General features: G+C 43.1%; 1 protein-coding gene across 7 annotated transcripts in view; it reads left to right on the top strand.

Annotated features, from left to right (window-relative positions):
• The window catches only part of LOC117230974 (solute carrier family 12 member 4), a 97,504-nt gene that overhangs the window by 83,221 nt on the left and 1,923 nt on the right, over positions 1–12,360 (top strand). For 5 of the 7 annotated variants that reach the window (XM_033488963.1, XM_033488970.1, XM_033488968.1 and 2 more), the window contains 11 exons: positions 4,191–4,288; positions 7,616–7,876; positions 7,949–8,134; positions 8,344–8,579; positions 8,660–8,847; positions 8,927–9,088; positions 9,194–10,632; positions 10,816–10,923; positions 11,085–11,138; positions 11,807–12,138; positions 12,216–12,355. In XM_033488963.1, the coding sequence (XP_033344854.1) occupies positions 4,191–4,288; positions 7,616–7,876; positions 7,949–8,134; positions 8,344–8,579; positions 8,660–8,847; positions 8,927–9,088; positions 9,194–10,632; positions 10,816–10,923; positions 11,085–11,138; positions 11,807–12,138; positions 12,216–12,355 (3,204 nt within the window). The remainder of the gene's footprint in view (positions 1–4,190; positions 4,289–7,615; positions 7,877–7,948; positions 8,135–8,343; positions 8,580–8,659; positions 8,848–8,926; positions 9,089–9,193; positions 10,633–10,815; positions 10,924–11,084; positions 11,139–11,806; positions 12,139–12,215; positions 12,356–12,360) is intronic. The other 2 variants (XM_033488964.1, XM_033488965.1) reach the window with 2 other exon arrangements.

Genomic DNA, 12,360 nt, shown 5'->3' with positions numbered 1-12,360 from the left:
TGCGATTGACAAAATTACGTACGTAGCTGTACGGAGAACGATCGCAGAGCAACATTTTTGCGAACGATACGAGCTGTGTTCGATTTCGCTGCGATTTGCACGAAACTGGAGTATCATATCGAACGCAATGCAAGTTAGGGTTGCAGTGTTCCGTGCCAAGTTAAGGTGCACCGGACGAAGAGTGACTGAATTTCGAGTAACCGCAAGACGCTGTCGCCAGCATCGGCGAGATTGTTCCTGCAGCGTGCAGCTGAATCAACCGATGCTTCCATGTTGACCACCAACTCGATTAATTTCGAATCAAACTTTATATTTATATATATATCTGTCGTATCGATCAATCGGGAAACTAAAGAACGAAAAGTAAGAAAAGAAACGAACGGCGATTCTCAGAAAGGAGATGGGAGAATTCGAAAACACGAGTTAGAAAATTGGGGAACGTCGGGAAGAGACGTTGGAGATGTTGAAAAGAATCAGAGAGCGGAATTTAAGGGAGGAAGAACATTCAACGAAGAAACACGAAAGCCAAACGACAAAGCGAAGAATTGGAAAAGCAAATCGACTTGTGCTTGAAACGACGTACGAACAGCTTTTCTAGAAAGTCGACCGTAACCGCATTCTTCGATGTACTTTGTCACGTGTCCCTGTGTCCTGTTTTGGCCGGCGAAACTACTCTTCCCACACAAAGAAACGCGCGGATTAAAGTAGCCGAATCAGCATTGGCCTTTCCCACCGACGTTCCCTTCCAATCCGCTTCCAATTCCTTCGATTTCTTTTATTCCCTTGTTATTCGGCCAAAAATATCTCTGCGGAGAATCGTCGCTTTTTCGTATAAAATAATAAAGCAACAGAGCAACCATCGCTTCGATATGGAAGAAGCTACTAAATCAGCGAAATATCGATGAACTATTGGCAGGATCGAGTAATTCTTCGCTTGACAATTCATTTAAACTTTCAATTAAACGAATTTCATCGACCATCTGAATGCAATTACCGATTTCCAGATATAGACGGAGGCAGAACGCGGTTTCACAAAGGAACTGAGAGACAAATCAGCAAGTTAATATCGACTGGCCTAGTTTTTAGATTGTTCGGACGCAACCTGTCTGTTACTTCGGCAAGCTTGTTTCGAATATCGAGCCTTTCCTAATTGCTCTATGCTCGTCGACCTCGAGATCTCCTCGCCAATCCCATTATCATATCGATCGAAGGGTCCTCGTTGAAATTTTTCTCTCTCCACGGCTTACGTTTTGTCGAAAAATACGAACGTAAGTACCCAACGACGATCGTCTCGTGGAAAAACAGGGGAGCAATTTTTTTTTGTGCCTTCGTTTGGATACTCGACGCTTCGATGGCCGTTCGCGAGAGCAACTTATCTTGTTTTCTCATAACATTTCCCCCGGGCAACGAGAAGGAGGAGAAAATACGCGGCGGAAATAGGGATGTACGGTCTGTTTCCCTTCGGTAGCTTCTGTTCGCGCAAAGGAAGTTTCGAGTTCACTTTGCGTCGTAAATCGATATCGTTCCGGTCGATCACACGTCACCGAATAAAAATTCTTTAAGAGAGAGAATTCTACTTCGACCACTTCTTTTCCAAGCGACACGGTTTCGATAGAATGACCGCCGTTGTCGGTTTTCGGTTCCGGTTTCGAAGTAACGATCAAAGAAATTTTGCAGTTCTGTAAGAGAAATATAATTGGCAACAAGCAAATTGCCTAGATTTGCCGGGACAACTAACAATTTCCACGTATCTAGTCCTCTGACCGAGATTTCTCTTGACGAACTCAACTCTATGATTCTACGTAAAACCGGAGAAAATTCTCTAAATCGTAAATTCCCGTATGCAATCTCTCAGGTAAAGGTATTGTCTTAAAAATACAATTTTCCAGAAGTATAAAACTTGCTCGCTATATACCGTTTCTATCTTAAAACTATCGCCAGCCGACGCAAATATTTTACGTAAGACTACAGTCTATGGAGACGGAGAGATCGCGCGAGAAGATCGAAATCAGTGCACGATAGGTTTTCCACGGTTTTCCATGTTTTAGTTCTTCGTGGAACGATACAGCCAAGACTAAGGTAAATAAATCGAGTGCAAGACGTTCGTTGAAACGTTGGATGAACGAAACGAACGTTCGCGGAATTCACGACCAGAGGCCAGATTGAAACGTGAGAGTAATTCGTTATTGCGGGTAGAAATACGTTTCCGCGGAAGTGAAGGACGTCGATTCGACGTGGAAGCACGTCGTGACGCCTCTGCAGACTCTGCTTGCCTCTACCGCATCCGATCGATCGACACGGATCAATTCGTACACGATCGGACAATTTTTCCATATAAATTTATAAATATATACGTATGTGTCTCTTGGTATAGGACAAACTTCTTTCGTTCTCTTCTTTCTTTCGTTCTTAGGTGGAGACTAATTTATGAAACACACAGAGATGGTTTGGAGTGACGAAACAAATTTTAAATCGAAAGTCTACGAGATAGCGATCGATAGGTTGACTCGTACCACTAGCACGTACCACTGGCAGACTTATATTCTGCGCGTACGTTTCAACCATAAAGTGGATCCACGACGACTGAACGATATTTCCCGGGTATCTTACGTGCTCGTGTATTCCTATTCCGTTATCGTACGATTTTCTGTCTGCGACACGGTAACACGAGAAACGTTTCACAGTTTCGTGTAAAGATAAAGCGACTCTCTGTTACTTGGGATTTTCTGGGAATGGCTGTTACGCCGCAGAGATACGAATGTTTAATGCAGCTTATGATCGTGGAGCTTTAGCAAACTTGTGTTTCTTCTCCGTTTATATTTCTTATTTTTATACGATAATATAACAAGTATAATTGACTTAGTTATTTATTTCAGAAAACAACAAAGAGACAAACCTGACGATAATTCAACGTGTCATCGAGTATCGCTTAAATATTTTAGCCATTCTTATAGTTTTACTTTGTTCGGTGTGAAAAATTGAAATCGCGTCCAAGTTTCGGGTTTCGTAGATTTTCCGGCTTACACGGCAAACCAGAAACAAATGGAAGTTTGTTTTCTATTCGTTTGCTATTAATCGTTGCGCGGTAGAAAGGAAAAGCCCGGATTTCGATCGAAATTCAATTTGTGATTGCGGTGGCGCGTTCGAGAGGAACAAACAGAAAAAATAACGGGGGAAAAAAACATATAGCAGTGAAAAAGTCAATCTCCAGATACAGACTAACTGGGAATCTGTCAGTTTGCTTCTCTCTCGACGCCTATTAAAACTTTTTAACCGAAGCGTTCTCGCTTTCACCCTCCTATTTCTATTAAAACTTTCTCCACTTTCTATTACACAGATATTCAGATCAACGGGCAAACAAGCTTCGAGACGATTTAACTACCAACTTTACTCTATCGCTATTGTTTCCTCCATAATACGTTCGTTGCAGTACGAGAGATCGTTGGCGCGAACTGTCACTCCACTAGCACGAACTGTGTACAGACGAGTTTAATACAGTTGAGTTTATCTGAAATATAAAAACGGCTCGGAGAAAGTCGGAATAGGCGCGCAGACCACTTGGAGAAGAAATACGTGTTTATTTGGCAAAATTCCATTACAGACTGACCGATAGAAAAATGGCTCAAGTTAGGTACGTTGCTGGTGTGGGTAAACGTTCGAATTTCCTGACTTGGTATTTTCTCGAAATAAAGAGGGTGGAGAGAATAAGTAATCGATGAAGGCATGTTACGAGGAAGCGGAAAGTCTAACCCCTGAAGCGACCGCGCGCGTGTCCGACTAACAGCCCGCAGACGATAAATTAATAAAGCGTGGTGAGTTCGAGGAAAGGTAGAAAAGACACGCTAATTCCAAAAAATCCGCCTTGTTAGATTTTCCTCGGTTATACACGGTCGTCGATCACTTAAGCTATTTCTAAAGACACGGTAGGTTTATCGTCTTATCGTTACGCTGCAACGTCGTTTATATTCCAGTCTTCATTCTTCAGGGGAAATCTTTTTTAAATCGTCCGTGGTCCTTTCTTCTTCCATACGAATCGCCAAATAAACTAGGTGGAAATCTATTACTATACTCTTAATATTTAAATGTGTCATATTGCGATATCAGGTAACGTTGATCGACTACTAGACATTTCTTTCAGACTTCGCCGTGATAAACCACGGGAGAATTACAGAATGTTTTTCTGTTTTCAGGCGATGGCGGCGGCACCGGCGGAGATGGCGACTCCATGGTGGGCGGCGGTAATTCCGAGAAGAAGACGGAATACGAGACGAATCTCTTCCTCTATAGCGTAAGCAAATACATTTCACTTCGATCCAGTAGCGCTTCTATCGTCGACGACGTTAAGCTTCTACATTAAAATCGCGACCATATAAACCGATGCTTGAAACTCAATTGAAATTGCTTTACAAGGCACGATCTAAGAAATGCTTGCATAGTTTTAAGTCCGAAGCGATAGCGGAAATGGCAAAACGCGAAGTATCGGGAGTTGAATTTGTAATTGAAATTGGTTACGCGAACAATAGCGATGGTAGTTGAACAGATAAGAAAACTGGGACGACGAAGGTTCCGACTATCTTCTCTCGAAAGAAGGGTCCTTCGTTAAAACGCAAAGGAAGGAGGAAGAGAGAGAAAGAGAGAGAGAGAGAGAGCGGGAGGGTTGGATTCACTGGAGTGTGCAATTCGCTTAATTGTCGTTCAACGACCAAGCAACCCACGAATGGATTCCTCCACGGTGGCGCATCTTGTTTTATTCTTCGAAACATTGTCCTTCGTCGGCGGTTTTTATTTTTCTTTTGTTCGTTCCCCCTCTGACGAGCCCCTTTCCCACCTGAGTGTCTCGAGCTTCTTTTTCTTACCGTAATCTCTATTCCCGCGAGCGGTCTCGCGCTCGCTTTAATTTCCTTGCTAAATTCTCGCTTCTGTCGAATTATTTTCTTGTCTTTCACCAGACAAAAGGACGACGGTGAATTTTTCCATAAGAAAGCGGAAAAGATTTTCAGCGTCGATATACCGATTCGACTGTAACACGCTCATGTTCTCGATACTTGGTATTTCAAGCAGACTCTTCGTCGCTTTTTCGTTTCGCTTCTTCGACAAAGCAGAGGTAGACGAAGGGGGCAGAGACGAGAAGCGGCAACGAGAGAGAGATGCAGAGGAAATCAGCAACGATAAGGCTGGTCTGGTCGCAGATAGTTTCGACCGACAGGGAAAGAAAAAGAGAGAGAGAGAGAGAGAGAACTATTGCAGCAAGAAGAGAAACGGATAATTGGATATTCAGGAATCGAGGTCGAAGCCAAACCGCGCGCGAGTTTCAGTCTATGAGAAGACTACGATACGGCCAAAGGGAACACGTTAATTAACCGACTATAGACGACGAGTGCCACGCGTTTCCATCCTCCGCTGCGTCATTCCGGATCTATCTTTTCTCCCTTCCGTTTTCTTGCTGCATCTCCGCCTGTCAGAATGCGCTCGTTACGTAACATTGCACCTGGATTCTTGGTCGGTTCAAGGACTGCGCTTGAAAGCGATCCAACCGCGTTGCCGTTTAAACGAAAGGCTCGTCGAGCGCATTCTTTTGGCCTTTCGAATGCTTCGGCGATTGCGACTAATATTATTGGGATTTAATGGTTTTCATCGATAATGGTTTCAATTTGTAAAAAAAATGATAATAAAACGCTTTGAGAGGGTGAATCTTTGATTATTTATAATTGGAAATGAAGAAATCTCTCGTTAATTCTGTTGACTTGGAATTTTATATCGTTCGACATTGTGCCGCAAAAGATGTCATGCATAAATTCAAAAGGTCGATATTAATTGGATTGGAGGTTAATTTGGAGAGAAATCCTCCGTTTTGCTTCCTACAAATGCGTACTATTAATCTTCCATCCATCGATCTATTTAGATTTGTCCCCCGTCTTATCGATTATCGATTCCTCGCGGGCTAACAATTAATTAATGGTATCGCTTAGATAGGATGCTAATTGGATTAGAAACAGTTGAGAAACTTGGTCGAAACTCGCTACACTTTGACGCAAACATAAATCGAATCCTACAGCGTCTTATCGCGCGTTCCCGCTCGATGAGCTTCCCTGGTTAGACTGGTAACATCGTGTCGATGCTGAAAGCGACTTTTCGCCGTAAAGCAGCTCGTTGAAATTCGGACCAGGAGAACCGCGTGGAAATTAGAAGCAACATTTTGCAAAACTTTGCCGAGAGAAATAATTTTCGTCCGAGAAGTTTCTTCCGAGCGAATGCTTACTTTGAAGTTGTTCGTTGAAGAAACACGTTAATTTTTCATTGTTTATACTCGCTTTAGCAAGAGCTTTTTCTTCCTCGAGAACTAATTATTCTTTGCTGAATATTCAGGAGAATTGCCGAGGAATTTCAATGAAAGTTCCTCTGTGATTACAAAGCGTTTGACGACAAGATTCCTACGAAACAAAAATTCGTGCGATACTGCGTGAATTGCATTTTATAGGAAATATTTTCCGACGATCGGAAATCTAGCGGATTTTTCCTTTTGCCAATGAATTAAGTCTCGTTGATCAATTAATTAAACACGTTGAGTGATTAATCCGCAAACAGTATCATCGCCAGTCCAATTAAAACGACCGTTCGGTATATTTATCGACTTTTTTCCGTCTGGACGGGATGAAATTTCCTCTCAGTATCGTCTTTCCTCTGTCACACTGAATATTTATAATCCGGTATCTTCTTTTAACCGCTCCTCGACCTGTTTTCCTGCTAACGAAGACAAACCAGACGACGTGATAACGAATGTTGGAGACTTTCACTCTTTCGAAACATTAATAACTTCGAAAGTTTGAAAACTGTACGACTTCATAAAGTTAAAAGCTTTCTTTTCTACTTACGGACACCCTTAGAAACGTAAAAGCCAATGTATTGCAATTTATCAATTTATAGAATTATATAACGCTTATAATGAAACTTAACGTCGTAAGTAGAATAGATAGTACGAGCTCAGCCAATTGCCTGAAAGCAAATTGTTCGATTCTTCAAATTACCATTGTAAAGTATGAACGTTTACGAAACAAAGTAGTAGAAAAGTACGCGCCTGATCAGACCGACTTAAATATATCAGCCAGCTTTCTTCTCGGTTCTTAATATCTTTTTAACTCTAAATTTGAATCATAGATCTAAACTGAATCGTTATTTATTTTTGAAATAGAAGCTTTATTAATAGAAGCTTTAATTAACGCTTTATATTTTATACGACACGGATCGTAAATGAATTTATCACGTAAGATATTGCAGAGTATAAATTAAAATGGGCTCACCTTCGTGTTGGAAATATTAGAGATAATGTTCTGTCTGAATCTCATAGCCTGTTACGGCCAGCTTATGTTTCCAAGAAATTGGGCTGCCTGTGTATCAGGTGGAAACAGTTTCAAAGCGATCCAATTAACCAGATGTTTCACGCTAGCCTGACCATTATCGGGGCTTTTAATATGCTTGAACTTAAGCTGTTCAAATTGTGCATTCTCCCCTAGATGTTACAGCGTACTCTCTGAAAATCTGACCATTTTTATATCATTCTCCTAAATTTGACGTCGATAAGGAACAAGATACTATAAACCGATTTTCTTCCTTTCAGGAAGAGATGGAAGTCCGCCCTCGAATCTCTACGCTCCTCACCCGCCTGTCGGATTACAGCAACACGATTCCAGCTGCAACCGATCCGGACGCCAAACCTTCGCCTGTTCAAAGTGGAGCACGAATGGGTACCTTGATCGGTGTCTTTTTGCCTTGCATCCAAAATATCTTCGGTGTTATTCTCTTCATTCGTTTGACTTGGGTCGTTGGGACGGCAGGCGCCATTCAAGGTTTCTTCATCGTGCTATGTTGTTGCTGCGTGGTGGGTATCGATAGAACGGCGACGGAGCTTTGTTTAATTATATACGATGTTTATATTTCTCTGTCCACGTAGACAATGCTGACCGCCATCAGCATGAGTGCCATCGCGACCAATGGTGTGGTACCAGCTGGAGGATCCTACTTCATGATATCCAGAAGTTTAGGACCAGAATTTGGTGGTGCTGTGGGAATGCTCTTCTACACGGGTACCACCTTAGCTGCTGCCATGTACATTATCGGTGCTGTTGAAATTGTCTTGGTAAATTTATAATTCTTCCCTTTGGGATTCAGAAACTCTCAACACGAAAGAGTGTTAATTGATCGTGTTAGGAACTTATCGAAATGCAAAGGATTAAAACTTCCCTCTAGCAACCACAAAATAGGATCCCGTTTCATCTTATCGCTTTCTCATACACTTTAATCAAAAATCTCTCTACCAACTGAAAGTAAACGCTTCGTCTGTCGTAGACTTACATGGCGCCGTCGCTCAGTATATTCGGTGACTTCACCAAAGACCCAAGCATCATGTATAATAACTTCCGAGTATACGGGACGTGTCTACTTATGGTAATGGGCACCATCGTGTTCATCGGCGTCAAGTTCGTCAACAAGTTCGCAACGGTCGCCCTAGCCTGCGTTATCCTCTCCATCGTGGCCGTCTATGTCGGCTTATTCTACAACATCTACGGCAACGAGTCCCTCAAGTACATAGACATACAATTAATCCTCGTTGCACCAAATTCCCTTCCAAACAACTTCACCAACGTTCTTGTCTGCATTCCAGGATGTGTATTCTTGGCAAGAGGTTGTTAAAGGATATCAATGTACTGACCGAATGCAATAAAAACGTCAGCGGAGTTCTTCATCAAATTTACTGTGGAAACAGCACTACCAAGTGTGATCCTTACTACGTGGAAAATAATGTGACTATCGTGAATGGGATTCGCGGGTTGGCCAGTGGTGTATTTTTAGGTAGGCACCTTCGAACATGATCTTTCAGTGACCTGCAAATGGTGGATTATATTAAGCATATTGGTTTTATGGCGTTTAGAGAACATATGGAACAGTTTCCAAGACGAAGGCCAATTGATTGCCTATGGAAAAGATCCCAAGGACATGGACCAAATGGCTACGTCTTCGTATAACCAGATCCAGGTCGATCTTACCACTACCTTCACCATTCTCATCGGTATCTTCTTCCCTTCGGTCACAGGCAAGTTGTAACGAAGTTTCCTATCGTTTCTAGGAATCTTGCAACATCGAAGATTGAACACCAACGTGACTAAAGCGTTTAGTTACTGTTATATGTTGTTCACAGGAATCATGGCTGGTTCCAATAGATCGGGTGACCTCGCAGACGCTCAGAAATCTATTCCCATCGGCACTATTTGCGCCATTTTGACAACCTCGACAGTGTACCTGTCCAGTGTCTTGCTCTTTGCCGGTACGGTAGATAACCTTCTACTTCGAGACAAGTTTGGACAAAGTATCGGTGGCAAACTGGTGGTAGCGAACATGGCCTGGCCCAATCAGTGGGTCATCTTGATCGGCTCCTTCTTATCCACCCTCGGTGCTGGTCTCCAATCTTTAACAGGCGCTCCGCGATTGCTTCAAGCCATCGCCAAGGATAGTATCATTCCTTTCTTGACTCCCTTCGCCACCAGCTCGAGTCGCGGAGAACCTACGAGAGCTCTGCTATTGACGATCATCATCTGTCAATGTGGCATTCTCCTTGGCAACGTCGACTACTTGGCTCCCTTGCTATCCATGTTCTTCCTGATGTGTTACGGCTTCGTGAACCTGGCCTGCGCTCTACAGACTCTTCTCAGAACACCAAATTGGAGACCAAGATTTAAATACTACCACTGGAGTCTTTCATTCCTCGGTCTGTCCCTCTGTATCGCCATCATGTTCATGACCAGCTGGTACTATGCTTTATTGGCCATGGGAATGGCTGGGTGCATTTACAAATATATCGAATACTGCGGCGCTGAAAAAGAATGGGGTGACGGAATCCGTGGTCTGGCTCTATCCGCCGCTCGTTATTCTCTTTTAAGATTAGAAGAAGGACCACCTCATACGAAGAACTGGCGGCCACAGATTCTCATCTTGGCCAAACTGACGGACGATCTGGTGCCCAAGTATCGCAAGTTATTCGCGTTTGCCAGTCAGCTGAAGGCTGGTAAAGGTCTCACGATCTGCGTCAGCTGCATTGGCGGAGATTACATTCAAAACACTGGTAGGATTCTGGCTGCAAAGGTGAATCTGCGCAAAACGATGGGAGAGGAGAAGGTGAAAGGATTCGTGGACGTATTGGTTGTCAGGGACGTTGTCGATGGACTTAGTTCTTTGATCCAAACGACTGGATTGGGTGGAATGAAGCCTAATACCGTGATCCTTGGCTGGCCCTATCGCTGGAAGCAGTCGCAGGAGGAAAGGAATTGGAGGGGATTCTTGCAGACCGTCAGAGCAGTCGCGGCAGCCAGGATGGCTCTTTTGGTGCCTAAAGGAATTAACTTCTTCCCTGACTCGACGGAGAAAGTGGTGGGAAATATCGATGTCTGGTGGATCGTTCACGATGGTGGTCTCTTGATGTTGTTACCGTTCCTGCTGAAGCAACATCGCACATGGAAGAATTGCAAAATGAGGATTTTCACCGTAGCACAGATGGAGGATAATTCAATCCAGATGAAGAAAGACTTGAAGAAGTTCCTATACGATTTGAGGATCGAAGCTGAGGTGGAGATCGTTGAGATGGTGAGTTGTGTATCTTAACCCTTCTTAATACTCTTTTGATTAATAGTCGATAGAGAGTTCGATGGAACAAAGTTGTCTAAGTCCATCATTCGAAAGAACCAAATGCGGAAACGAATATGGCGACTCTAATTCATTATGCGCGTTTAATTGTTTTTATTATTCATTTAATGGTAATATTCATAGATGGATTCCGACATATCCGCGTACACGTACGAGCGAACCTTGATGATGGAGCAGAGGAACCAGATGCTGCGGGAGTTGCGGCTGAACAAGAAGGAGTCCCTAGGAGTGGTAAGTGACGAGATCGCGAAACCGATGAACAACCATAAGCAAAAAAAAAAAAAAAAAAATGCAATGTGTATATGTAGTATAAGATCTGCCTATATGTGTATATATATATTACGATTACTGATCGGTATGTGTCTGTTTGTTGCGTGCTCGTCACGGATAAGGTGCAGACATTGGTGGACTTCAACGAGGTACCCGCTGAAGAAAATTTACCTCTGGTTTGTCAGAAAATTCCCGGAGTTCCTTCGTCTGTTTATCCCCTTTATATTTGTGTCTACTATGACCAAGACACACACGAGTGTCATCCACGAATCCTCGTTTCCAACTTTCGTAACAAAAAAGAAAATCACATTTCACTTTTGATCGATTTCATTCGCATTGACCAACTTACACATGTACATACGCCATACATACAAAAGCGATAATATAACGTTCGACTCGAATTAACTCACTTCCATATCGAGAAAATGAACTCTTGGAGGTGACGTAGGAATCGGCGCTCCAGAATATACACGATTCCTCGCCGGTTAATCGATCGAATTATAATATTATATCTGCCTGTCTATCTCTTTTTCTCTGACTCGCAACGTTTTGATTTGGAATACTGCTGCAATGGATCCCTCCACCAGTTTGCTTTCTTGCTTCTCATGACTACGTTTTACAACCGTCTCCGGGCCTCCTGAGAACCTCCAAATGTTTCAGCTTTTGATTGGCACGTTCATAGCCCAGAATGCTTCCATTTAGCGATCGTTCATTTAGTCAGATCATTATAGAGTGCTTTGATGCTAGAGTTAGTCGTCTTTTCCGACACACTTTGACTGTCTCCTGCTACTCGGGACATGGTAGTTGGTCGCAGATTCGTTGATACTTGATCAACGTGATACAGGTACAGGCGATCGTGGACCATCACCACAATGTTGACGTGAAGATTGCCACCAAGGTGAGATTCCAGGAGCCTGGAAGCCAAAATCCAAACGCGGTGGACGAGGCGCAGGAGAAACTGGTGCAAGAGACGGAGGCGAGTAAAGAGGGAGAGCCAGGAGAAGTTAACGAAACCGGAGAGGAAGCCAAGGAGGTCAACGAGGAGGAAGCGAAATTAATTGGTGGATCGCCGAAACAGGAGAACAAGGATAACACGGAAAACACGGAGAAAGAAGCAAAAGAAAACGAGGAGAAGAAAACTGATAGCCCGGAGTCTAAGAAACCTGCAATTACACCGTGAGTAATCACGATATAACGACTCGTTAAATCCAATAGAGATTCTCTGTTGAAAAAATGGTTGATGATGACTTCAGGGACGAGGGCAACGTAAGACGTATGCACACTTCCATCAAACTGAACGAGGTGATCGTAAAGAAGAGCAAAAACGCTCAGTTAGTCATCCTGAATCTTCCTGGACCACCAAGGGACACCTCAGTGGAACGTGAATCAAACTGTATC

The sequence above is a fragment of the Bombus vosnesenskii genome, unplaced genomic scaffold (assembly GCF_011952255.1).
Source record: "Bombus vosnesenskii isolate JDL3184/JDL3185 unplaced genomic scaffold, Bvos_JDL3184-5_v1.1 scf7180000013270, whole genome shotgun sequence".
NCBI lineage: Eukaryota > Metazoa > Arthropoda > Insecta > Hymenoptera > Apidae > Bombus > Bombus vosnesenskii.
This window is presented reverse-complemented; position numbering and strand designations above follow the sequence as displayed.